This window comes from Cicer arietinum, chromosome 4 (assembly GCF_000331145.2).
Source record: "Cicer arietinum cultivar CDC Frontier isolate Library 1 chromosome 4, Cicar.CDCFrontier_v2.0, whole genome shotgun sequence".
In the NCBI taxonomy this organism is placed as follows: Eukaryota; Viridiplantae; Streptophyta; class Magnoliopsida; order Fabales; family Fabaceae; genus Cicer; species Cicer arietinum.
In genome coordinates, this window is record NC_021163.2 from 10,675,729 (window position 1) to 10,703,379 (window position 27,651).

General features: G+C 32.5%; 3 protein-coding genes across 3 annotated transcripts; all 3 read right to left on the minus strand.

The window, feature by feature from the left end:
* Window positions 1-821: 821 nt before the first annotated feature.
* LOC101495220 (tRNA nucleotidyltransferase cca2) lies at window positions 822-8,656 on the minus strand. Its single transcript, XM_004496323.4, has 15 exons — window positions 8,242-8,656; window positions 8,021-8,151; window positions 6,919-7,036; window positions 6,417-6,472; window positions 4,685-4,734; window positions 4,503-4,601; window positions 4,269-4,378; window positions 3,928-4,055; window positions 3,526-3,592; window positions 3,295-3,378; window positions 2,361-2,423; window positions 2,116-2,260; window positions 1,628-1,786; window positions 1,403-1,497; window positions 822-1,302 (listed from the first exon to the last, which is right to left on the minus strand). Exons 1-15 carry the CDS (start codon window positions 8,539-8,541, stop codon window positions 1,198-1,200), a joined length of 1,710 nt encoding a protein of 569 aa, XP_004496380.2. The 5' UTR covers window positions 8,542-8,656; the 3' UTR covers window positions 822-1,197.
* Window positions 8,657-9,337: 681 nt separating this feature from the next.
* Window positions 9,338-13,538, minus strand: LOC101495537 (alpha-(1,4)-fucosyltransferase). The gene is made up of 3 exons (XM_004496324.4): window positions 12,779-13,538; window positions 10,276-10,449; window positions 9,338-10,186 (listed from the first exon to the last, which is right to left on the minus strand). Exons 1-3 carry the CDS (start codon window positions 13,268-13,270, stop codon window positions 9,617-9,619), a joined length of 1,236 nt encoding a protein of 411 aa, XP_004496381.1. The 5' UTR covers window positions 13,271-13,538; the 3' UTR covers window positions 9,338-9,616.
* Window positions 13,539-20,566: 7,028 nt separating this feature from the next.
* LOC101495868 (sucrose transport protein-like) lies at window positions 20,567-24,627 on the minus strand. The gene is made up of 4 exons (XM_004496325.4): window positions 23,247-24,627; window positions 21,419-21,482; window positions 21,261-21,304; window positions 20,567-21,153 (listed from the first exon to the last, which is right to left on the minus strand). The coding sequence occupies exons 1-4, from the start codon at window positions 24,528-24,530 to the stop codon at window positions 20,974-20,976; spliced, it is 1,572 nt and encodes a 523-aa protein (XP_004496382.1). The 5' UTR covers window positions 24,531-24,627; the 3' UTR covers window positions 20,567-20,973.
* Window positions 24,628-27,651: the final 3,024 nt, after the last annotated feature.

Consider the following 27,651-nt stretch of genomic DNA (forward strand, 5'->3'; position numbering starts at 1 on the left):
AAGGGAAGATTATAAATAAAAAATTGTCAAATTATTTATTTTGATCGTGAAATGCATCATAAGGGTGTGTTTGCCTCAAGAGAAGAGGAGAAGGTAAAGGAGAAATAGAGACATATTTAGTCCAAAAGAAGAGATAAGAGATTTTAATGGTTATATATTTGGTTCAAGGAAATGAAAAAACTTTAAATTATTTTTGAGTTGTTTTTATTCTCTCCCGTTCAAATATCTGCAAAATGAAGGAAGAGTAAAATAAACTATAAGAGTGAAGTTGGCTTCCCCCATCTTGAAAACTGAACCAAATAGATCTCAAATAAAAGAAAAACTTTTTGAGAGGTTCATAGACCTTCAATTATTGGTCAAATGAAGACTGTCTTTTGGGTTCCCTAATAAAGATCTTTATGTTTTCAAAGATATTGTCATTGTTCTAAAAAAAATTAAAAATCATTTTTTAAGTCCTTGTGAAGCTGAAAAAAAAAAGTCCTTACTTGTGCTTTTGGCGTTCTATATTTTGTTTGATTTTTAAAAGAAAAAGCTTAGACTATTAACTTGTTCTTGACAAACCATTAAAGATGTAATAAAGAACACACAGAAGACTATGTCTCCACTCGTAAACATGAGAGAATTTACTCCCTAGTTTTTCTTCCATTTTATCTCTATTTTCCAGAGCATCCTCACATCCCAAATTGTCTGTTTTCGGGTTATGCATGTCTCTATACAATTGAGGTTCATGTGAGGATGAAATAATCTTTGGGAACAGGTGATTGAATCTTCAATAAGTTATTTCAAACTATGTACATACAAATGTCTACTCTCTCGAATCCTGATTGGAAATCTCTATCTTCATTCAAGTTCCAACTAGGGAGCACAATTGTAAATCGTTACGCAAAAATATAAGAGGATTTAAGTTAGATCTACTTTCTTTCTTAAAAGAAATGTTGTTAAATAAGTACAAATTATCGATAAATAAAAATAGGCGATGACATCTACTCTCATCCTTTCTTCTGTTAGTAAGTATTGTAAAGTGAATAAATTATGCTTCCCGGGTGCCAATTTACATCCCATGATGTATGCAAGTATTCCCCATATCGTGACACTGCAAACAGGTAAAGATTCCTCAATCCAAGAAATCTTTGCTCTCGATCCATGACATGTAAGGAATTGACAATTGATCAGCTACCAAGGCAGTAAACAAAAACCTCACTCCAACTTTACTCGCTTTGAATTGGCTTCTCTCAACCATTCAATGCATTCCTCTGCAGTTCCAGATGGATAGGCAAGTTGCCAAGCCATTGCTTTATCCAGCTGCAATTGAAAATGAAACAGAATATGAAAACCTTAAATTTGAAGGCAGTTTGATTGGAACACCCCTGTGAGAGATGGTGCATTAAGCAGAATGACTTACCCACTCCTTAACAACAGGTCCTCCTTTGAGCTGTAGTACAGTCATAACATCTTTTCCATTGATCAATGGTTTTACTTCCCATACTTTCTCAAGGCCTGTTATCCGCCAAACGTGTTTATCAAAAAATAACTAGGGTTGTTGACATGAATAAGGCTAACAAAACAAGGAGAAGATGCGGTAAAATTTGAGAAATTGCTAGACATAAAACTTCTACTAAAGTCTCACCTAATTTGGTTATAGAATTCTCCACAGCATTAAACAGATCTCTTCGTTTACCCAAGTGTGAGTCCGCATCCTCAGAGTCATTTATATCAATGGGATGTAACATAATGGATATCAACAATGCAACTCGCCAAAAATCTTTAAGCTCTCTTAAGAGAAACCCTAAATTAATAAAATATAAAATCTAAACCATATCAGATACAATTCATAATGCACAATATAGCCAAGCAACTTTTAATGCAAAAGTTTGGTGTCAGAAAAATGTGAATGCAAAATGATAGTCGGGAAGTGTGGCCTGTGGCTACTGTCAACTAGAAAGCCAACAACTTAATTGAAACTACATCATATAGAATCATGATAAACTACAGTCTATAGCACAATATGTCAATATGAAAAGACTAAAACTGAAAATTAAGGTCAACGATAACTTAAATACATGAAACAGCACAATGCTGATATAACACCAAGGTAACAAAGCAAGAACACTTCACCTGTTATTACCCGGGATCTAGAAGAGACAGGGACATCAATCAAGTCTCTCATCCAACCAAGTTCGACAGCTTGAATATCCTCATCAGATGCAAGATAAGGAATCAACGACAAGAATTTATATGACGCTCGGTGTAAGTCAAGCACCTGGATTTTTACAATAAACATAAATATCAACCAAAATATTTACATTCTGGGTGTTAAAATGTATCAGTTCAAATTATACCAAGGCTCAAAGGAAACTGACCGTTTCTGCATCCTTAGCTTTTCGCTTGAGAGACTCACGAAAGATATGATTGACAACAGGAATCTATAACACAGAATCATATATTAGGCTATTGAACCACCATGTAATTAGGCATAATAACCACAAGATTACACACTGCACACATAGTGGTTTCCACTCTCCATAGTGCAATTGAGCCAAGAGTCCAAGACAACAATATAATGTGAACTAGAGGTGTTATTGAAACAAAGCTCAAACAATCAAATTTGAGTTTTGTGGAAACCATTTATTTGAGTGAATAGACAAATTGGTCTCTAAAATTGTAAGCCCCGAACAATTAGTCCTTGAATTTTGCAAATTGACAAATACATCTCTGAAATTGTATAGTATTAATCAAAATAGTCAATATTTAAACTTTTATTAGAATCTATGATGTGACATGTTAATTGAATATGTGACTCATCTACATTGATCTCATATCAATGTTATTACAGCATCAACTAATTTTCTTGTGAAATTTAAATATTTCATGGACTAATTTGTCAATAATTAGTCCATGCTTAATTACAATAACTCACAAATTTGTCTTTGAGACGACAAAATTTCAAGGACAAATTTATCTCCCAAGAAAATGACATTGATGTGGAATCAACGTTGATAAGTCACATATTCAATTACAATGACACATCACAATATCTAACGGCAAAAATTTACTGAAAGAATATTTTAATTGATATTTTACAATTTCAATGATGTATTAGCCAATTTGCCAAATTCAGGGACTGATTTGACCGACCCTTACAATTTCAAGGACCAATTTGCTTATTCACGCCCATTATTTTAAAAGAAATATGCTAGATGTTCCATCTCCAAGCACAAAGCTCAAACTTAATGCACTTGCACTTTAATATTGCAAAATCATAAATAGTAATACATAGAAAAAGGAGGTGCATACCTTCTTAGCCTTCTTTTCACTATAAGTGGTATTTCTAAGGGGGAGAAACAAAGCAGCATAAAGTGTGAGCCTTCTTTGTTCAGCCTAAATACACAGAAATTGTTTATCAGCCAACACATAGTTGTCAAACAAACCTATAGTGGCACAGGAATAACCTAAGAACTTCCTACTTCAAGAACAAATGTAAAAAAATAATATTTAGTAAAAACGAACGCTTAACTCATTACTTACTGTAAAGGTTGACTCGCCAAGTAAATGGATAAGGCTCGATGCATTCTCCATGTAAGAAATGCAAAACCTGGATAAAGTGAAAGAATTACTTCAGACAAAATAAAATACAAAGCAAGATATGGGATTTGGGTAGGTAAGGAAGAAACAGAGAAGGGATGCTCTAAATAATATTATATTGACAAGAGGTATTCATGGCACAGATATTAACCCAATGCCAAGGCTCACTTTATCCTAATAATTGGGGCAACTGTTAGAGTAGTACTGCCAGTCTGGAGTCTAGCAATGCAATACAAGCTAAATAAGAATTATAACCTATCAAGACTAAAAGCATTATAAAATAAGTTCTGCACCTTTCAACACATTAGAAACGAAACATTTTATGAATTTATCTACAACATATACCTTTCACTTCCATCTGGAATGACAGGTACGTACTCAGCAGGAAGAGTAAAGACAGTCCAGAATAGTGTCAGCTCACAAATATAAGTTATTGCTTTGACAGGTTGATTTCCAGATATCATAAGATCAATCTACAACACAAAGACATAAACATAAGAATAACAATGTCTAAATTTTCAGTACAAACAGAGAGTGTCAGCAATTTTGTCACAATAAGTCCCAATAAAAGTTATCCCTAGTGAAAAGAAAGGGAATAATTAGAAAGATAGTGTGAGCAATTTTGTCACAATAAGTCCCAATAAAAGTTACCCCTAGTGAAAAGAAAGGGAAAAATTAGAATGCACCTCTGTTCCAATGCGCTCTCGGCTAATTTTAGCAGCTAGAGCATCTTTCACATCATCACAGGCAGCAGCTCCTTTCAGATCTTCATCTAGAGTGAAATCAAATCTAGCACCTAAAAGTAATAGGTTGTGCCTCTTCAATATTGCAGGAAAATAAGTTCAAACTTCACATAAAGCATTGGACAAAAAAGGTTCACACCATATACAAAATTACATGTCATGAAAAATTAAAATTACCAAACCGAATGGCTCGTAGAACTCGCAATGGATCGTCAAGAAAGGTGGCCTTTGGAGGTAAAGGAGTCACTATCTTTCCAGACTTAAGGTCCGCGATTCCTGCAGAGTACCAAAGAAGTTATTAGATGAACAAACAAGTAGCTCTTAAAATACTAATTTAGGTATTAAAAATCCAGTCTTACCTCTCTTAGTGAAATCTTCAACTGCGTCAGTGTTGATATTATAGAATAAGCTGTCACACAAATAAATTGTTTTATGAAACTCTCATCTAAAATTTGCAAAAGACGGTGAATATTAAAGCACACTTAAATCAACGCCTGCAACAAAAAAAAGGCCTTTTTCATTTTGGCAAGGTAAACTGAATGATCAGACAACACTATGTCCTATCTGTTAGGACTTAGATTAGTACTTAGTTAATAATAATAGTTGGTTAATGAGTTAGTTAGTTGAGGTTGTTATAAGGCTACTTGTATAAATAGGGAGGTTAGGGAGTTAGAGAGAGATTATTGAATATTGTAATAATTGTTGAATAGAGTAGTAACTCTATTGTGAAGGGGAAACCCTTGGAGGAGAGATTTCTCTCAAAGTTCTTAATAAAAGTGTTATTTCTTAGGAATCCAATTCTTGGGTTCCTAACAATTGGCCCAACCTGCCAGATATTCGAGGAGTTCAAGTGTTCAAGGAGATGGAAGCTGCACAAATGGTGAAGTTGCCAACATTTACAGGGATAGACCCCATTGGGTGGCTTGCAAGGTTCTTTGTGAAGCATGAAACTAATGAGTTCGATAAATTGCAGTTGGAATTCATGAGCATGGATGATTCGACAAAGTTATGGTTTTGTTCTTCGCATCAAGAAAACCCCGAACCCACCTGGGAATACTTCTCAATCAATCTAATCATAAGATTTGGCAATCAAGGTTAGGGATGGAGAAATGGATGCTGACGAAGAAGCCACAACAGCAAAAGAAACAAAATCAGAATTGTGGAAAGCAACAATGTCGCTGCTGGAGAACCAAGAAACAGAGTTGCTGCTGGAGGTACCATTTTCTCCAAGGACGACCTTGTCACTGCAACAGAAAAGCATTTCTGAAGGAGACAACCACCAAGAATCTTGTTCCTGGGCAAGAAAGATGGGTGATGGAACCAGTCCATTGAGCTTGGTGTTGGGAAGGCAAGAAACAATATTAAAAATCAGATCGGCCAGTGGATATAGCTCTGGAAAAACAAGAAAGAAACTTATCAGAGCATAGTTGCAGAAGCTTCAGTTTACTGCCATGTCGAACTTTCCCCTATAGTGTAGGGGAAAGATTGTCCTTCATTAACAACATTTGTGGGATTCATCCAGCTGTTGTCCAAAAGCATTATCAAGTTAACCAATTCCCAAGAGAGTGGTGACAAAGGCTAGGAGAATGGTTCACAAATGGGGTTTTTGTCTTGGAGGAGAGATTTCTCTCCTAGTTCTTAATAAAAGTGTTTCTTAGGAATCCAATTCTTGGGTTCCTAACACTGTCATAAATCATGTCCAAAAAAATCATTTGAACGCAAATCTTTTTTCATGATTTGACCTATAGTTTTTCTAAGTCTCCCTAACAATTGGACTAATCTCCATAATTCCATCTGACCTACTTGGCGATTCAACAAGCCTTCTCTACTCATACCTCAATTAGTCAGTCACGAAAGAGGAGATTCTGTCACCTTTTCCATATTCACAATACATTCTACCCCAACTTTTTCTCCTAAACCAGCATATAAATAAATAAATTTGGTTGGTTGGTTGGCATATTTCTTAACTGTATCGCTCCATGCACATAAACACTTGAAATGGTAACGGCGGTTATGTTTTAATTTCTCCTAGTTTTGTATTTCTTTATTTATCTTATCTAACATTACTTTAAAAAAAGTCCAGAAAGATACCTGTTAATTGTTAAATCCCTCCTATATGCATCCTCTTCAGCTGTGCCAAACGTTTGCTGTTAGACACGAAGTAAACTTAATTTTGTAGAATTTGACTAAGATATATGAACACAATGGAGGACCAAATATGCCAAGTGGAAGAGTGAATACATGTTCATCTTGGCATAAAGGTTAGCTTTAATACCGAGAAAAATTACACATTGAGGAAACTTACCGAAAAAAAATATAACTTTTTGGTTCTAAGCGTGTAATTAAATTTGGTCAAAAAATAGCATGTAATTAAATATAAAATACAAGAAAGAAAACAAGTTATATTCGACGAAGACAGAGAAATATCTTGTACGACCAAAATAAACCAAAAAATCAAGCAACCTAATAAAAGAAATTCTAAGCAAAACAAAACATATTGCACAAATTTATAATACAAAACATATTGCACAAATTTATAATACAGTACAACAAATAAACCTGTACGAAACTAGGATACTGGGCAAATATACACCTTAGAAGGAATGCGGCTATTCTCTGCGTATTCTTCGCTCCTTAGATTGACAAAATCAATCCACATATCAAACAAACGCATCCTGGCTGTTTCCAAATGCTTTGACTGGTCAGGATTGCTGCAAAAAAGAATAATTAGACAATACTCTACGAAATAATGTTAAAATTGCAACTAATACATAAAATTATATGAATGTGATTTCCAGTTGCAAAGATAAGTGAAAAGGAAAGTATGCCCAGCGCATTAATTAAAGGGTAGTTTTGAAAGGAAAAGCAAGAATAAGAAGAAAAAATTAGACTAAACAGTAACACCCAAAATTTATCCACAATATGGCTGCCCGAACATCCCACCAAAACAAAAATATCCTGGATTTATCAAAAGAATATCACTTCATTTCATTCATGTTCTTCATTGATCAGAATTATAACTTCGTTGTAAGCAAATTTTGAAACCCAAGCAGATTAGAAGAGTATACTAGTAAATATCAAACTATAAGTTTGCTAGTTCATTAAGAAGGAGAAATGCATAAACTCAATTCCTAACTTACAATCAAGTCATACTCGGCATTACTTATCAAATTCAAATTTTGAAGATTACACTCAACTTTCTTATTAATATTTAAATGTTATTTGAACATCAATATGGGACAGCAAACTTCAACAATTGTTAAATGGTTAACGCAATCAACACACATGGTTAATAAAGCGTTAGATTTGGTAAATAGATATATTGGGTGTCACAGCTTATTACATCTCCTGAAATTTATTAACCAAAAGTTTAAACGTAATTAACCTTGATTTTCAAATCTACATCATACATGTACTTGGAACACTTGATATCGTGGTTAATAATGCTCAAATTTGGGGATTAATGATTATCCAATCTTGATAATTAACCACTTTTTGAACTATGTTGATCGATTAAAATGTTGAGTATTGTTTTCCCAAATTATGTTAAAATATGTTGATACTCCCTTCCAAATTTTGCTATGGATATCAGAACATGAAGATTCTACATACTATTGGGTATTTTGGTAGGGCAAGTAAAATAGGCAAATTTGGCAAATAACAAAAAGAGTAAACCACAATGTCGCGAAAGGTACCTCTCAATAACACAAACACCCTGCGCATCTTCACCAATGGACAACAAGTACTCCCTGACCTTATCTACAAATTCAGTACCCATCATATTATCAAGAGCAATATCAATGTCATAACAATCTTTTCCCAATAGCTGCAGAAACAATAAAACACCATATAATCAACAATAATAAAAAAACGAAAGAATGAATTAGGGCTAGGAATGATTGGAGTATGTAGAGACCTTATCGCGAACCCAGCCACCGGCGACACGGAGCTGAGTTTGAAGTTGAAAGTGGCGGAGAGTGGCGAGAAGTCTATCAAAGATGCTCTTCTCGAGTGTGGTGAGTTCGATTGTGTCGCGAACTTGGTGCGTGGACATTGGCGCGAGCAGAGAAGTACGAAACGACGTCGTAGTTGTTCGTAGAAGGGTTTTGGCGGGACGGCGAGTGAGAAGAGGAAGAAAAATGGTTGGTGTGCGTAAGAAAATACACGGACTGAGTCTGGGAATCGCCAATAGTGCAGTTTTCAAAACCACTCTCATTTCATGTGTTCGCTTTATTTATTTCCATTAAGAAAAATTAATATTCAAATTGATTGCATTTGCATGGCCATTGATATTAATGTGAGATCGTTCAACTTGGGTCGGGTTTCCACCTTCAAATACGCCTCCTTTGGATTTGTGTAGCATATATATACAAGGTTAATTACTTATTTAACCCCTCTTTTTTTTTTTTTTTACTTTTTACAGGATTTTGGATTTTAGTTTCTCATAGTAAAAAATATACAATCAAGTTCTAAAAATGAAAAGCGAAATTTTCAGTACATGATTTCTATTTTTAGTACACAAAAGATGTATTTTCAATACATAATTTCTTTTAAATTTTTGGTTAAACATAAAAGATGTCTTTTTACCTAAATTTTTTATGTCAAATGATTGCATTATATAGGAATAATCCATTTTATGTCATGTGTTCAATTATGAAATATTATTTACACAAAAAAATTATTTGGCTCCCAAAATAAATGTTGTTACACAAAAGCAAAGAAGATAGAATGGGCGAATGTGGAGTGGTTTGATAGTTTAGAGTAAAAAAATGCAAAATCAAAATGCAAGGCCATGCTCTTATACATCAGTGCTCGGATCTAGACCCAATCAACAAAAGTTTTTACTCATTTACACTGGAACATGTATCCTCAGTTGTCTCTTTTATCAGACAATATCTGCATTAATTTCAGTTTGAAAATCATAGCTTTTGTTTTTCTTCTTCTTCATGATTGATGAACCAAAACTGGTAGAAGAAAGGAAATATGTCGGTGGCGCCTCGTCGCTTTGCAAGTTGACATAATGCACACGTTTCTTAAAAATTATAACAATTAACTACAGTGCTATGTCATCCACAATTTGTCATCAGAAAAAACTAAAAAAAAGATTAAAAACAAATGGAATGCCCCTTAAAATTTTCATAAATATGAACTCAACCCCTCTCGATCTATTTATATTTCTTTGCTCAGTATTTGTTTCCTCTTTTCATCAACTGTGAAACAAGCAATGTGCCTCTATACAAGTTATAAACTCAATCTGTCTAATCTCTGTCAAGCAAAGCCATAATTATACCCTAGCTAGCTTTTGCATTTCTTCCACCTTTTCTGCTAACAGCCTCACATAAACGGCACGGCAATGTGTCAAGGCTCACAGCTCGTGTTTTCGCATAGTTACTCATTACACCGCACCTTCTCCATGCATGGTATTCTGCATAGGCTACCGGGTCATTTGCTACGGCCTTCACGTATGAAGCCAATTCTTGCAACGATTTGAATTTTCTACCATCTATTATTGAATGTGGAGGAACAAAATCCATGACGTTTGGTGCACCAAAATAGATAGGAACTGCACCTGAGTCCAACGCATAGTATAACTTCTCCGTCACGTAACTCTCAGTGAAAGTGTTCTCTATTGCAAGCACAAACTTGTAGTGAGACATGGCACAATGTAAATGATCCCACCATTTTGGTGTAGCGTTTGCATCTTTTTCACACTCGGGGTAGAACGAAAGAGCCATGTCTAGACCGCCAACATTGTTTAGGCACTTGCCAAATGAATGATGCGGCAGCAAGCCAAGAAGTTTTTCGGCAAGTTCATTCCTTTGAGAAAGACACCGTGACGAAGACCAATAAACAAGTATGTCCTACAGATTGATAAATTGGGTTAGGTTACTATGAGTCCCTCTTTTTTTATGTTATTTAAAATCCTGTTAATGAATTATTTATTACTTACACTGTTTTTAGTATTGGAGATGTGATAGTTTCGACCGTTGTGAAACAGAGCACCGGCATAGGTTGACTGTACATCATCTTCAGCATGGTAACTAATGTATATATCCTCTCGACCTGATCTCTTTCGGCCAGCTTCAAGATCCATGTAAGCACGAAGTGGTTCTCCCACACGTCTCTGAAATAAAAAAAGAAACCATAACAAAGTGAGTCAAATCCAATACAACAGCACATTATATTACCAGCTAAAAGTTCTTGAAAGCCACGTTTGAGTAAAAAACTACAAAGATAGTGTGATTTGGAACAATGTAAAACAAAAAGTGTTTAGAGAGTTCTTCCACTAAAACTACCCCTTCATTACTGAAGACATGACAGATGAGAAAAATAATTGTTCAAGCTAACAAACCCAACAACCAGTTTAACAAGTAGAAGAAAAATGGACCCAACCACAGCCAAAATAGCAATAAAGCTAATAACATTTTGAAAAGAACAAAGGAAAATCATCACCAACAGAACTTATTCTGCCATCTGTGATTGGTTAAGCTGTACAAATAATCAAAACTTTGTCTTGCTACGAAGCTGTGGAATGGTACTACAGTAGAGGTGTAAACATGAAGAAACAACAATTGTGGCCCTTTAGCCAATGAAAGCCCTGAAATAAAAATGGATTCTGTTGCTATACTTCCTGTTTTTACCTCTATCAAGAATTACCAAATAAAATTCACTCCACCACACAGCCAGCAGAATTTTCTAGAATTACTACAATTAATCAGGATGAAGAAATGCTACTACAGATCCCACCCTAGCAAATATTCCTGGCAATGAAATCAGAATACCATATATCTGCAATCTGTATTACATGCTAATGCAACCTAATTGGAAGTCCAAAATAAAGCACTCAAGCACAATATTTGAAGCTTTATTTACGTAGTACCAGCACTCCAAATGGAAGGTCAGTCCAGTGTTTGACATATATTGGTGTCAAACACGACAAGACATCAACACAAGTGGTTACATTCAATCACTTCCATTTTCATAATTATTGATGTCTACGTGTCAGTGTCATGTTCAATGTCCGTGCATGTGTTTTTACTCAAAATCCCAAATGCAAGATCGACTAACCCGATCTTCACACAAAGATCATCCCAAAGTTGCAGGAAAAACTGCCTGTGAAAGCTGACATCAAAATGCTTAGCAAATATTCTACCCATCAATCTATGAAGGCATGACTAATGGAAGAATCTTCCACATAGCAATGTCACCTCCTAGTCATTGATTGGATGTTATTACAATAAAGGAAGAAAAAAGAATCTAGATGAGCTTCTCAGCCTTTGCTGAAAAAGATCATTCTCATCGTTACCGCCAGCAGCTTCTCACAACTACCACTCCATATAGACCAAAAACACCATCAACGTATTATGTTTCACATCACACTAGTTACAGCTATAATATTATGTAACTAATAACTTTCTCCTATAGATAACATGAGAATGGACTTTTGTTCATCGTGTCTTCTCATAAATATTTAAAACAGATAAATTTAGTTTTTTTTTTAATAAAAGTGACACCCAATGCAAGTTGTGCACAGCCAGCAAGTTCAGTTATGATTTATGAACACATCCTTCTCAGCTAGCATAGTGACATATGTCTGGGATCTACTACAACTTCGAGTCTTTAACTGATATCACTGGTGCCAAAAACAAATTAAAAATAGATAACCAGATGAAATTCTAACTGATGTTATCAACCGCAGATCGTGGAAAATATTGATTTCTTCAGATTCCACTATGCTATAGTGTTGTTGTAAGCTGCTATTTGACAATACTTTTTACCAGCATTCCCGGAACAATAGCGATTTGTTCAAATTGAAACTCTAACTATCTATCTACTGTTTCAGCCATGCAAACTTAAACAATAAGTGAATATTTTTCAAACTTGAAAATAATCAATTTCAAAGCAAAGATCATAAGTCAAACTCTCAATAGTGGCAGAGTAGATCATTCATCTCCTTCCTTCCCATACTTAGTACATTCAATTATCTAAACAAACCTTTCAACCCCAAAAGACTCACCACCATCGCAAAATCAGGCATATCAAAATGTTGCTCATGAAGAAGAATAACAAATCCATTAACATTTTCACCTAGTAAATACCCAAGTTAGTCCTCGAAATTATAGGGTTGTATCAACCTAGCTCCCACATTATCAATATTTCAAAATAATCTCTGAAATTTTAGAATGATAATCAAGTCCGTCCCTTTGTCTGGATCTGTTATCAAATGCATTCATGACATTATTCATTTAGTTTCAAATTCATCTCAATATTACCAACTTAATGTCATTCTAGTCTTTTCTAATACCAACCGAGGGATGAATTTGATTAAAATTTTGCAATTTCAAGAATCATATTGTAATATCGATAAAGAGTAGATTAATGCAGTTATAAAATGTCAATGAACAATTTGATTATTAACCAAACTAATGAAACATTTCAACCAACAAAGCTACCTGAATCGGAGGCGTAGACGTTTCAAACAACAAAGCATCAGGCTTGTCAGCAAGAACATTCGATTTGGTCCACAAACAACTCAACCCACAACGACAAGAGTACAAATTATCTAAATTATCAGGAACCCAAGTCCACCCTTTGACCAAAACACTAACATGGTTAAGCTTAAAACCCCCACAATCAGAATCACCACCAAACTCTTGCAAAGAAACAACCTTTGAGTGATTCAACGAGACCCCATTAGTTTTCTCCCTGAATTGATCACAACCCACAAGCGAGTCCCATTTCCTGAAGGAAGAAAGCAGATCGGTGAAGGGTTGGGAAGATGTTTGGTTAGAAGAGGGTGTGAAGGTGGTGCCGTGGAAGGGTGGGAGAGAAGGGGAAACGGAAGGGAATTGGAGGAAACCGGTGAAGAAGAGGAGGAAGAAGAAGGTGAAGGTTGCTAGCATGATTTTGATGGTTACTGTGTTGATTGGAGGCACTAATAGCATGCTGCTGTTGGAGGAGGAAGAAGAAATAAGGTTATATGTCTGTTTTAGAGAGAGAAAGTAGAGAGAGAGTGGACATGTATCGTTTGGGAATGGTGAAGTGAAAAAGGAAACCTTAAACCAGTTGTTGCTACTCTTCTTCGTCTTTGGTCTTACGCTTTCATTTTGGACTCGGTCTCTCCCTAACCTCTATACTATAGGAAAGTTCTAAATCTTTTGCCGGAATGCAAATTAGTTACCAAAATTGTGAATTGCTTAGGCCAAAAATTCAGAGATTATGATTCTGACATATTAAATGAATATGTTTTTTTTAAGTATTAAAATCAACGTGTTGTTTTCTTAAGTTTATATATATGAAATTAAAAGTCGTAATTTTTGTTTGTTTGTTGTGATTTGAGTTCATGTTCATATATAAGTTTTATTGTAAATTTACAACAAAATTAGTGGTTTTTCTGACCATGATCATGTGCTTCTAATCTAGATTCTTTAACAACAAAATAAAAATTACAAAATTAATATATTATAAATTTTTGTGATTGTAATATAGATGAGATTTAAAATGTCGTATGTTTATTTAACATGTCATGTCATAACACTTAAAAACAAAAGTCGACGTATGACTATTTAATTGATATGATATAATGTATTTATTAATATATAAAATTTAGAGGCTATTTTGAAATTGCCTACTCAATTTGGAGTATAAAATTGTCTACTCACTTTAGATATATTGTTGTTTACTTAACTTGGTGGATTCAAGTACTATATTTACCAGTGGCTAGCCAATCCACTAGCTTGTTTGGAGTTAGAGTTTGAATTGAGTTAAAGTTGGAACAAGGAGGTAGCAGGTAGGATGCCTTTGGAGGGCAGTGGAGATGACGATGTTAGTGTTTAAAACTTTTAATAAGTTGATGTTTGGTTGTGGAGGTTTTCTGCAGTATTTGTTACTGCTACTTTCTGGACTATATTGTAATCCTATTCCTATGGCACATCTTGTGCTTTATATTAATATATATTTTTACTTTTTCAATGAATAAAAAAGTGCTTATAAATTGTTAATTTGTCTAATGGCCCTTTTTCAATGGTGTTGATGAATCAGCCAAATCTTATGTTTGTGTGGCAGATAATTTGTTAGTTGGAATAGTTGGATAGATTATAGTTAGAGTGTCACGATGACAGAAGAACTAATAATTATATTTAACAGGATTTAGAAGGTACAGAAGAACTAATAATTATAATGCTTAGATTGGAAAAAAAAAAAAAATTGGAATATAATTGTTTTCGTAAATGTGAAGATAACAAGGTCTATATAACATGGAGAATGGTATGGTGTACAAGATGAGCAATTATGTCATTCTTACTTCACACCAAAGCTACTCTTATTGTACACAATTCGGCAATACTTTGTTACAAAATTATTGGTTCTGAGTTATTGTATTTGTGTAATTTAATTAACATATATACCATTTTATTTGTTGTTACTGTATTTTGTTTTGCACTTAGCACACTCTTGAGGATTATGTTTTAAGGTTTTGAAATTTATAAGCACATCCCTAAAATTTAGTTTGCTCTCCATTAAAAGGGGTAGTTGGTTATTTAAGGACAGTGTTAGATAATTAGTTTTACAAGTCAGTTTTATAGAACTATTGTTCTTTATCAAGTCCAAAACATTTAAGATGTATCAGATGGGAAACCATGTATGAAAGTGATTGATAAACTTCCTTTTGATTTGAATGGTGATCACAATCACATGTTTGGCATAAATAGCAAGAGCTAATGGACGTACCAAAATATCATCATTAAGTAGTCTCTTATATATGTTGTACTAGGATCATGGAGAATACCTTGTTTTTTATGGTTAACATTCAACAATTTTGCAACAAGAAAGCTAAAAGCACTATATCATACTGATATTTGTCAAAGAGACATTCTAACATTATAAATAAGTGATCCAATGTATTAATTTTTTTACAAATGAGTAAATAATTAAGAAAAAATTAGTCAATAGTTACTTAACCAATATTTATAATCAAGTTATTTATTTCTTAGTGAAATAATATTAGTTTTACCATCAGTTAATTCAAATCATTTTCCTTTTAAACATTTTTATACAATTTAGTCATGTTTATATAAAATTATATTTCTTTTATACTTTCTTGTACCCTATCTACTTTTGTATTTGTTAAGTAAATCATATTTTTATTTTTAATAATCAAAGTATCTATACATCCTTGTAAAGATGACTATTTTACACACAAAAAAAAAACAAAAAAAATAGATTCATTATAGGGTTAACTTCTCTTAATATATGAATTAATATATGTTTAATGTTTTGACCATAGATCAAACATGTCATCAAATAGTTAAGAGGTCTAAATAACTACTACTTCTAGCACACTATGTTTAGTAGTGCAAATCAAATTTTAAGATAAATTTAATGGAATGTTGAAAAATTAATGAATACCCTTGAGCAAAACCATCAAGAATGTTGATGCTATCCAAGCTACAACAACTTTGGACCAACCTTCACGAATACGTTTTGGGCCTGAATATAGCCTGCTTTAATTTGAAAGTAGAGCAGCAACAAATTTGTTAAGTATAACACCCTACAATTTGGAGTATATACCCCTGTATTTTCATATTTTGGACAAAAATATCATATGTTAAAAACGTGTGCAGCAAACTACAAGTTTACTGTATATATTTTTTAGAAAATGAGTATTGTAACTATAAAAAAATATATTTTAATCTGTACATGGGCTCAATTTTGACGAAGTCCAATATTAATTCGTGTTGGTTTAATTTTTAGGTTGTTGTTCATCCACTCAACGAAGAAAGTTGGCTTTTGTACCCCTCAATTAATCCTGTACCCCTCGTTTAAAAATTTTATTTTTAAATGTCCAAACTACCCTTTATAAAACTGTAAAAATTTAAAAGAATTTTTTTTACCGGAAATTTCATTCATATTTTACTTCTAGTAGTTATAAATGAAAAAATGTTGTTTACCGGAAATTTCAGAATAAATGAAATTTCCGGTAGTTATAAATGAATACCGGAAATTTCAACCGGATATTATTTATAAATTAATTAATAAAATAAATTATATTAATAATAATAATAAAAGTAATAATAATAATAATAAAGTAACGTAAATTATATTATTAAAACTTTATATATTTTTTAAATATTTTTATTATTATTTTTTAATTATATTAACAATATTTTATTAATTTTTTTATTAGATCGGAATAAAAATAGGAGAGAGTTGTTAAGAAAATAAGTTGTTATTTTATAAAATATTCGCAATAAAAATAGGAGTGAGTTGTTAAGAAAATATGTTGTTATTTTATAGGCAAAATATTATGGACACGTTTTGTTTGTGGCACATTTAGTCAACCATTTGATTTTAAGATGAATGTTTGTGGCAAAATATTAGGGACACGTTTTGTTTGTGGCAAAATATTAGGGACACGTTTTGTTTGTGGTAAAATTTTAGGATGTATTTTAATAATATAATTTACTTTACTTTATTATTATTATTATTTACTTTTATTATTATTATTAATATAATTTATTTTATTAATTAATTTATAAATAATATTCGGTATTCATTTATAACTACCAGAAATTTCAAAAATAAAATTTCCGGTAAAAAAAATTCTTTTAAATTTTTACAGTTTTATCAAGGGTAGTTTGGACATTTAAAAATAAAATTTTTAATGAGGGGTACAAGATTAATTGAGGGGTACAAAAGCCAACTTTCCTCAACGAAAAGACGATCTTTTGTGGAAAACTATCAGACATGTGTAAAAAAATATTATCGAATTGGAATTTGTGATAAACTTATTAATTTCATTTTTTACTATTAAATTAAAAAAAAATTATTATCAATAGTCGGATCCGATTAAACGGCAAGAATTCTTGGAGGAGAGCATCAACCTAATTTGTACATGAAATCCGAAAAAAAAAACGAGTTGTGTAGGGGTTGGACTCACATGTTATGAAAAATATTGTTTTTAAAATTCTTAAAAAATTTCATTACTTAAAATTAAGAAAAATCACAAACTTTTATTTCCACGTATCATTTAATATTTAAAGGATGTAAGACAAAAAAATTAACACCACATCTCAACTTAAACTGTTAAGATAATAGATATATAAATCACTTGTATATTTAAACATTTAACTCATTTTTTAGACTGAAGTTCAACGTAAACATCGGATCAATGATTGTATTCGTGTAATATGAATTGTAGCGGGACATCATTAGTGTATTTCTCCTTTTCAGTCAACCGTGTATTTGATTGCTGTGACATCAAAAGCTTGACTACTATTTTGCACTCTTGAAATTAACATTATTTTGTATATCCAACTTTCTTGCTAAAACACAATGGAGTAGTGGTTGGAATTTGGCAACGTGGCCAAAAATAATCACGTGGAGGACATTTGTTTCGGAATCCGTTAAAGCATCTCCAACGGTAGCCAAAATTAGTTTGTTCGTCAGGTGTAATAACGTAACCTTCAGTTTTTGGTGAGTTCACTGTTGGAGATGTGTCAAGCTGTCATCGTCGTTCTCTCATGAAGGAACAGTACTTTGATATGGTTATCTTCTTTTTATTATTAATTTATGAATAATAATAAATAAATGATTTGTTAGTGGTGAACCCTGTCTAATGAACATGTGAGTTCATTATTCCAAGATGATGTGACACGATGGACCACACTTAATGAATCCATATTGAGTTCACCGTTGGAGATGCTCTTAGATTAAGAGAGAGATAGCCGGCGGCCTTAGTGGATCTAAGTCCAATAGCTCGATATTCTTACAAACCTATTAATTATAACTACTAAATCTCTTTTTCAATAAGCTAATTACATAATTGTTTATAAAAAATTAAGCCTGTACAAATGCAGCTTCGTTTAAGGGATATTCTTTCTCCCATTTTGATCATGATGTGCAGAATTAATCAATTGGTGGTCAAAATTGTTGGCACCAGTCACAGCAAGTAATTAGAGAAAAACAATTGGTTTTGAGCTTTAAATAAAATCATATCATAAATAATAGACACTAGTATAGTTCATATTATTATTATTATTATTCTGCTAGTTGCTTAAAAAAATGAGTGAGCTGTGCACAATGTCTTAGCCATAAAATAGAAGTGATTATTTATAAAAAAAGTGAATGACAAGTAAAAAGATTGGCTATGATTGAAATTAGAAATATATAAGATTTTATAGTACTAGCTAGCAAAACACTAAAGAAGAAGACAATGGAAAGTGAGTGGGGAAATTGGAAAAGTAGTTTATTACAACTCAGAATTTTCCACTCCCCAAGCCACCCATGTGTGCTTATTTCGTCATTACTTTCCTCTCACTCTCACCACCCAAATTGAACCATGTTTCACATTAATAAACAATTAAAGGTATATATATATATATATATATATATATATATGTGTCTTTCACCAATGGGATAATGTGTCCAGCCTCATCAAATTAAACTTTACAATTGAAATAAATAAATATGTGCATAGTTTAAAAAAACTTTAATTTGCTTATGTGATCAGAAATAGTCAATGAGTGTTCAAACATGTGAAATGAAGCTATTAAGTGGAAGGGGCAATATCAAGATTGAGAACTCCTATAGTTGGAGAATATATCAAAAGGGTATGCTAAAAAAATAAATCCATAGTGTTAGTATCTTGCCCTGCATAAAACTTTTTTTCAGTTCTCTTTTGGTTGCTTTTGTGTTTGCAAAAGTGTTGGTTGCACTTTTAACTGTTTTTCTTTTCTTTTGGTAAAGAAATGGATAAATGGAAAGAACTAAACAACTTCCTTGCTTGGTGAGTTTCACGGAAAAGCTGTTTGTTTGGAAATTGCATAGCAAAAGTGGAATGCATTAATTACTATCACCTTATCCAAAAGGTAACCTCAAACTATGGATAAGTAAAAAGTTCGTATCTTATATTACAAGAGTAAAGAGCACTTATAATAATACTATCATATCTTTACACCATTGTGGTGTTAAAAGTGTAACACAAACATTTTTCTTATATCAGTGAAAGAATCAAATTTGAATGGGATAAATGTAAACAAAAGTGTTGAAGAAGGAAGAACGAAATTTGTGTGCGGAATATCAACTCAACTTTTTCTAACTACCACTAACTACCATCAATAGAAAAATAACAGAATAACTTTAAAATTACTTTCCTAAAGATAACAAACTCAAAAATTATTAAGTAAAATACACATGAGTAAATTAAAGCCCCTTAAACTGAAATGTGAATGTTCAAATTTTTAATTGTTCCTAAATAGAAATTTTTAGGCTTATTAAGAGCTCAATAAATACCCCTATTTTATCGGCCTGACTCTCACCACGTTCTCCTTAACTTCCACTTGCGTGGGCCGGGAAGTTCCGCTACTTATAATCCGACTTATCGCGGGTTGCTAGTTGTGTCGGCCCAGGCCCGAGTTATCATGCCGGTTCAACAACAAATGGATAACTCCTGCTTGGGAGGCTTAAAGCCCTTGGTTTATCAGTTTGGGCTTTGGGCCGGCCTGCTCAGGCATACCGTTGGGTTTTTTTTCCTCTCGAAATTAAAGGAATAGGTCTACAAACTGAAGTTGACCAACTAGTCAACGAAGTCTTCTAAGAACAACATTAGTCTCACTAACAGAGACATTTGTGATATGAGCAATACCTGTGTTGGAATCACACTTTTATTATGCTTAGTTGCAATTAAACATACGACGTAGTTATAATTAAATTTACAATATATAAATCAAAAGAAATTATAATTGAAAAAAAATTTCAAATTTTATTTTACATTTTTTAAACATAAATACAAAAAAAAAATTAGCATTAATTCGATACCTCATTTTCTCTTTATATTTTTTTCACATGATGATGTATGGATGTACACTAATCTTTTTCCCATTTTTTATTAGTCTTTTTCTATAGGAACTTAAACAACAGGTAATCAAAGGAATGAAATTCCAAGTAGGGTCCAAATAAATTTGTCTAATTAAGATGCTAAAGTCATCAATTTTGTATCAAACTATTCTTGATCTTATTTTGTTTTTTGCTGGGTAGGACCAACTCTCCCCACTATCACCCTCACCAGAAAAAAACAAGAAACAACTAGAGGAGGATGTTGGGAGATTGTAAATTAAGGGATGGAAATTAAAATACAACGGATTTAAGATTAAAGATGGTAATATATCGTGGTAGATCGAAATAAGAGAGATTGTTACAATGAGCAGTAATTAAATAGAGAATAAGATAATGAAAAGAGAGGGTAGGGAATGGGAAAATAGAGTAGTCAAATTCAGAACTATCTCCCCATAAGTATTATTAATGGATTAACCATGCATACTTCATCACTACATTATCCTCTGAGCAACCAGAATGTACCAAAAGATCACATAAATAAACAAAGGGCTGGCTGGGTCCTGTTCCAACAGGATTATGTACAGCCTCTCATCAAACTTTACAAGAAAAAAAATGACTGATTATTAGTCATTGATTCATGCCACAAAAATGGCAATTCTAGCATTTGTTGGGATCTAAAAAAAGCCTTCTACACAACGGCTTCAAATTAAAAAAGAAAAGAAGAAAAAAAAACATTCTTGTTTTTTTTTTTTTTCTTCTTCTTCTTCTTCCATATTAAACACTAGGACAAAAAAGAGACACATGACGAAAATGTTTAATGAAAGCCTCCTCCAGTTGCTGACACAGACTTGGCCAAATCTGGTGGTGGAGATGGAAGTAAAATTATGGATAATATGCCACTTGCTAGAGCCGCCACCGCGCCCACCACGAATGCCGGCAAGTTACCACCTCCAAACAGAGCATCCCATGGTCCACTCAGAACAGACACAAACATCTACACATGTATATGTTGCTCAATAATTTAATACTAAGATTTTTAATATATAAACTGAAGTTATTAACCAGTAAAAATATGAAGAAGTGTATTTAACTAACTCTTACCTGTGGTATGACAATTGCAAGATTGAGAACTCCTAGTGATAAACCTGAAAAAAATTGAAGAAAAAGCAAAAAGTTAAGCACTTTTGTTTATGATGGATTTTATCTAGTTTAGTAAAATTGTTTAACTAAGTGGGTTATGACTTGTGATTGTGTATTACCTTGGCCTGCCCCTGATGTGCTGGAGAAAATAGATGCTAGAGCAAAGGGTATGCTGTAAGTAATCTGAAAAAATACACAAGATAATTAAGTGTTAGTTTAACTATCATTGCATAAAGTTTCTTCACTTTCTCCACTTTTTCTTTTATTAGACTTTTGTTTGGTAAACATTTTGCACTTTTAATAACTGTTCTCTCTTTGGAAAAGAAATGGATAATTGAAGAAAACTAAAGAAGCAGATTTTTGGACTTTAAACAAAGAGCATCACGGGAAAGCTAAATTGCAATGAAAAAAGTTACTCGAGTGCATTAAATTCAGTCACTGTAAATAAAATATGACCTCAAACTTTGCATATGTTAGTATTATTTTATTATTTTAAGGAATAAAAGGGTGTATAAGCCAAATCCTCTCATCTGCACCTTTATTCCAAAATTAATATAATAATTAACGATTGCTAATTTTCTATTTAATTATTATTATTTATAGTTAAATTGACAGTTCATAATCAAAAGGAATCACAATCACAATACTTCAAGTTGAAAACATGGTTTTTCTTACATAAATTCAATACATATTGTTAATTGTCTTTTCCTGTTCAAACAAAAGCAACAGGCTAGCAAAATATTTATTTCTTAAGTAAAGTCCAAACTTAATTTGGCCAGTTGAGAAGCAAGTTTTCAATTTTTATTTTTTTTTATTTATATTTTCGTGTAAAATTTATGGTCCTGTTTGTATTTACTGTATGGGACCCAACGCACACCAATATCACCCACAGAAAACTAATAGAAATCTTGGTAGATAGTAAATTCACATGTTTTCTTTCATGCATGGCAACTGCAATTCCTTCTGAAAATATATTAATAAATTAAAGTAGGTAAAGTATTTTAACTTTCCCACTGTCTTTCAGTCATAGTTAAATTATTTATGAATATATGCACCTTTTTGTCCATCGTGTACAAACACCCCAATTTGTATTAAATAAGGAGTGAACCCTCTCTTTTTCACGAATCTTATTTTTTATATTTTACTATCCAATAGATATATTTATTGATAAAAAATTAAGAAAAATATAAAGTATAAAATTATTATATTTATTTATATTGTTTTAACATTTTTAATCTTTATTTTAACTTCAAATAAAATATTTTTAATATAAAAAATATTAAGAGACAACTTATAAATAAAATTGATGTTAAATTTCTTTAAAATAGTTTAATGGTTCTTTAAATTGAAAAAATATTGTTAGTTAATATTTATTCAATGATAGATAACTTTAACTCAAACATCGTCAAATATTATTTTTGTAAATAATTATTTTTTATTTATATTTCATATAAGTAAAAATTATTATGAATTTTTTGCTCAATAGTTAAATTTAAAATATTATTTTTAAAAATATATATTTTATTTTTCTTTATATATTTGACCATCTCATAAAAATTACTAGTTATGCCACTGTAATAAATAATGTTATTTTAAAAATAAAAACTCAATAATTTAGCTATTTTAAAAGTTGTTATTAAAATAAATAATTCATAAGAACTCAATAATTTGATTTGGTTGTTCTCTGTAATTAAATTAGTAATTTTAGTATTTATTTCTGAATTATTTGTGTTAGTTGTTCTCCGTAAACTATTAAACGCATAAAAAATTGTAATATAAATAATTGGAAAAATAATAATTATGTTTGAAAATTTTAGGGAAAAGGTCAAATTTGTGAAAGTTTTTGTTTTTAAGAATGAAAGGAAAAAGATTAATAATCGAAAAACGGAATAAGCAATGAATAATTGGGAGTGAAAGAAAACGGATAAATTGCAATAAAATGATTACCGCGAGAGGAATTCCAAGGACGGAAAAGAGAGCCAACGCGCCGGCTTTGATACCGCCGGTAGGTGGAAGAGGCTGACCGTCGGCGTATTGTCGCGAATGCTCAGCTAATTTAGTAACCAAAACCGTCATTGCCAAACAAATCGCAAGCAAAAAGTTAACGATTCCCCACAACCTCTTCACGCCCCCAACGAAACGCGCCATGACATCAACCCCCAATGACGTGGCACCCAATACGATAGAGTTAAGCATGAGTCCTAATGCACCCGCGCGCACGCCCATATCATACGCACGACCTTCCCCAACCGTTCCTCCATACACCTCTTTACCCATCCAATCCGTATCAAACAACAAGAAAGGAAACCACGCAATCCAATTAAGACACGTCACCAATAAAAGGATCCACATAGGCCTTTTTAGTTCCTTAAAAGCACCGGATAATTCCCCAAAACACGGCATGCCACCGCGTGAACCAGCACCGTCTTCCTCCGCTACAACAGCCGCGGTTTTCTCTGAACTAATTGCAGTTTCCTTAACGTAGATCAGTGCCGCTGTTGCTAAAATAGTTAAAAGCGCGATTGAGAGGAAGAAACAACTCTTCAAATTCGCACAGTAAACATCACACGCTTTCGTCTTCGTGAACGGAAACATGTGATAGAGTCCGTTGTAAGAACCGGCGGCATAACCAAGAACGTTACCGACAGCCATAAAAAACGAGAAAAACGCGTTTGCGTTCCTCGTTTTCCGTTGGTTACCGGCGCAGAGGTCGGCGAGGAGTGCACGGCATGGTCCTTGAAGCATGTTATTAGCGACGTCGAGGATCCAGAAACCGACGACGAAGATTGCGATGGCGCGGGGACGAGTTTTTTGTGCTAAGTTATCGCCGAACATGTGGCCGAGGTCGGCGGCGTAGCCGATTAAGAAAACGGCGATTGCGACGGCGAAAGAACCGGCAGCGATGAATGGACGGCGGCGACCGAAGCGTGAAGTGCAACGGTCGCTGTGGTAACCGACTATGGGCTGGACAAGCATACCAGAGATCGGGCCGCAAAGCCAAATGTAAGCGGCCCAAGTGTGAGGGATACCTAACAACTGGACGTAAGGTGTTAAAAGAGAGAGTTGTAAGGCCCAACCGAATTGAACACCGGCGGCTATGGAGGCAACCACCATGATCTTACGGAGAGGACTTGGTTCAAGTGGTGGTGACTCGACATGGAGAGAAGAAGGTTTAGTGAGATTATTATTATTGTTATTATTATTGTGTTTGGTGGAAGAGAGAGGCTCCATGGTGATAAACAACAACGAGAGAGTGTGTGTGTGTTGTTTGTTTTTGCGTTTGAGTTTGGGTTGGTGATGGGTTTAATTTATAATGGAAGGGGAGGGTGAGATGAGTGAGAGTTGTTGCATGTAATGGAAGAATCTATGTGTGATGTGAGTTTGAGAAAAAGAAAAAAGTGTGTTGTGATATTGGGAATGGATAATTACGAATGAGGTAAATATTGTCTTGTAGAAAACCCGTATGGTTGGGCTTATCTATATAGGTGGTAAGTAAAAATTATAAGCCGAAGTTGTGCGTGGACTTGTGTATCATGGAACGGAATTCGCTGTTAACTAGTTACACGATTATAATTCAAATTCAAATTCCCATTTTTCAACACCGTCGGATCCAAATTAAACGGTTATTGATTTTTCGATTCCTTTGACTTGTGAACTTACTGCAACAAATTCATTTTCCTGTAGTATTGTGGGGAAGGGTTATTTAATTGCTGTAACTTCAACTTGTCTTCATATGGAGTGTGGCAACCTCATTCAAATGCATTTACTATTTTGAATTGAATTTGTTTTTTCTTCCCCCTCTTCAATGAAACCATAACATAGGGAGATCCTTGCACTTGGGCATCATGCAAGCAATTGCAAATATGATATAGGATAAGGGTAGACACTCGAGACTACTACTTTAATTTGCAAAATGAATGAAATTGGAAGACTAATGTTGGGGAATTGGGTACAGATAGATAAGGTTACACTAGTAAGAATGCAATTCAATGAATGATGTTATTATTGGTGAATTCAAGGGTGAGTAAATTGTCAAACAGTCAGCTTTAATGATATTAGGTGTGCACATATCAATTAATGCTTCTTATCCATATTGAGTTCAAGGAAACAAAATTAAATACATTTTTTTTTCTTCTAAATATAAGTCGCTTTTGAAAATTTTATTGATCCTTTTTTATAAAATTATTTTTGAAATTTTAATTGTATTAATTATTTTTTTACTATTATATCTTTAATTATTTTATATATTTTTTGCAATTAACAATAAATATTATAATAAAAATATTACCTAACTCTCTCCCTCTTAAACAATAAAAAAAAATTTGTCAAGAAATTTAATACTACTGTCAAATTTTATAATTATCGTAATTTGATCAATTGTATATATATACATACTCCAAATTTGAATCTCCCAAAACAATTTGAATCTCTTACAATCAAATTATCAATATTGTTGGTCTCAATATATAGAACTAATGGCCTTGGAATTTTTTTAAACAATGTTCACAATTGAGTATTGTTAATAGAAAAACATGGTTGAGAAATCATATTTCACTAAAGATATCAACAACAACAAAAAAAACCCAGCTTCTAATATGAAAATTAAGGGTCAATTTTTACAATTGTGACATTTATAATCGGATATGTTTTGATTTTAAAAAAAAAAACAACCAATTTTTTTTATATTTAATTGACTAATTTTTGCCACAATTTATTTTGTTTGAATGCTAAAAAAAAGGAAAAGGAAAAGATGACATATCAAAGAAAAAAAACTTATTTAGAGATTTTTTTTGTAAAATAAGAATCATATTGTCTTTCTTTTCATTATTATCAAAATCCAAATTCTCCTCTTTTAATTATTGTTAGGTATCTAATGGTTATTTTTTTCGACAGTCATTCATGTAAAGATTAAATTATTTAATGTTATATTTCTAGTGACTAAAATTTGTTTTTATTTTTCTCAGTGACATTGTGATTTTCTGAAGAAACAATGGAAATCATGCCAGTAATAAAAATCAAATAGTAATATACTTCCCTATCAACATTTGTTTTGTTCTCTGGCCCGGAAGAAATGGGTGATGGTTAATTCCAATGTCATATTTTCTTAAATTTTGTTTGTCTGTTAATTTTGACTCCAAGTGTTGGTAGCACTGCGACAGACGCGAGTGATTATATATACACTTCATTTGTAATGAATACAAATAATAAAATTTCACTTAAATATATCAAATTTTTTAATCTATTTTCACTTATTTTATTTCCGATAGAATGCTTGTTTGTTTAACAAAAATATACTTGAACTCGTATTATTATATATTACTCTTTCAAAAAGCAATGAAAATTTTTGTTTGAGGTGGTGGTCTGAATTTTTTTATAAATATTTTTGTGAATTTTAACGAATTCAAAAAAAAATTAAATATATATTCACTGATAAAATAGTCTAATGGTTTATTTAGAGACATGAATGAGTTATATAGAAAAGATTTATAATTTAATTTTTAACACTAACAGTTTCTACCTTCCCCTGCTAACACTCCCATATAAAAAAAAACATATATTTAAATTGTTGTTAATTTACATTAATCCAATATTGCCCTGTCATACCTTCTTACATGTACCTATAAAACCCAAAAAGCTATACTAAATAGTTTAAAATTCAGTAAAAAAAACTATAAAGTATGGTCATGTATTTTTTTTAGGCAAGAGTAATTGTTTCGTGTATATAGTATGTCTTATTTAACTCCAAAAAAATGTCTTATTCAACTTTGACAACTCATGTTATTTAAAAAAAAAAAAGCCACTCTTTAATGAATTTTAGATCATCAATGAATAACTTTTTATTTAAAAAATTATTTTTAGACCATTCTAGGCCTCATTAAGACTTGCAAGAGACCAAAAGCCCGTTGAAAATATAAGTGCTCTAATAATGTACTAGTATATAGAAAGGAGACTTTAACTGATTTACCAACCAACATAGTGGAGTTTCTTGAGACCCCAATCCATCCTACACCTTTTACCATAAAATCTTAACCGTTATCCACGACACATATTATCATGCCACGTAATAGTGATGTAATAGTAAGTACCACTTAATAATGTTTAGACGGTTTGAAATCAAGTACCTGAAAACGGTTAAAGTGCATTCGCTACACCTACATCCATTTTCTTTTAAAATATTTCATAAAAATAAACAAAAAAGGGATGTCCGTGTTTCCCTCCTAATTTGATTTTTTTTTACTCATTCCTCATATTTTGATGAGAAAAACTTTTATTATAAAAATAAAGAACGAATCAGATTCGTGAAAGAAGTAAAATGAGAAAGAAATACAAACTTTGGATAAGAAAAGACGGT

What these genes read in the sequence shown, in the direction of transcription:
- LOC101495868 (XM_004496325.4), bottom strand. Translation starts at nt 24,530, where the DNA reads ATGGAGCCTCTCTCTTCCACCAAACACAATAATAATAACAATAATAAT. An exon ending in TCCTTGGAATTCCTCTCGCG is followed by an intron (nt 21,483 to 23,246) that starts GTAATCATTTTA and finishes GTATTTTTTCAG; the next exon opens with ATTACTTACAGCATACCCTT. An exon ending in CACATCAGGGGCAGGCCAAG is followed by an intron (nt 21,305 to 21,418) that starts GTAATACACAAT and finishes AATTTTTTTCAG; the next exon opens with GTTTATCACTAGGAGTTCTC.
- LOC101495220 (XM_004496323.4), bottom strand. Translation starts at nt 8,541, where the DNA reads ATGAGAGTGGTTTTGAAAACTGCACTATTGGCGATTCCCAGACTCAGT. An exon ending in GGTGTTTGTGTTATTGAGAG is followed by an intron (nt 7,037 to 8,020) that starts GTACCTTTCGCG and finishes TCTTTTTTGCAG; the next exon opens with CAATCCTGACCAGTCAAAGC. An exon ending in GAGAGCGCATTGGAACAGAG is followed by an intron (nt 4,056 to 4,268) that starts GTGCATTCTAAT and finishes TTTGTGTTGTAG; the next exon opens with ATTGATCTTATGATATCTGG.
- LOC101495537 (XM_004496324.4), bottom strand. Translation starts at nt 13,270, where the DNA reads ATGCTATTAGTGCCTCCAATCAACACAGTAACCATCAAAATCATGCTA. An exon ending in CGTCTACGCCTCCGATTCAG is followed by an intron (nt 10,450 to 12,778) that starts GTAGCTTTGTTG and finishes TTTTTATTTCAG; the next exon opens with AGACGTGTGGGAGAACCACT. An exon ending in TCTCCAATACTAAAAACAGT is followed by an intron (nt 10,187 to 10,275) that starts GTAAGTAATAAA and finishes ATCAATCTGTAG; the next exon opens with GACATACTTGTTTATTGGTC.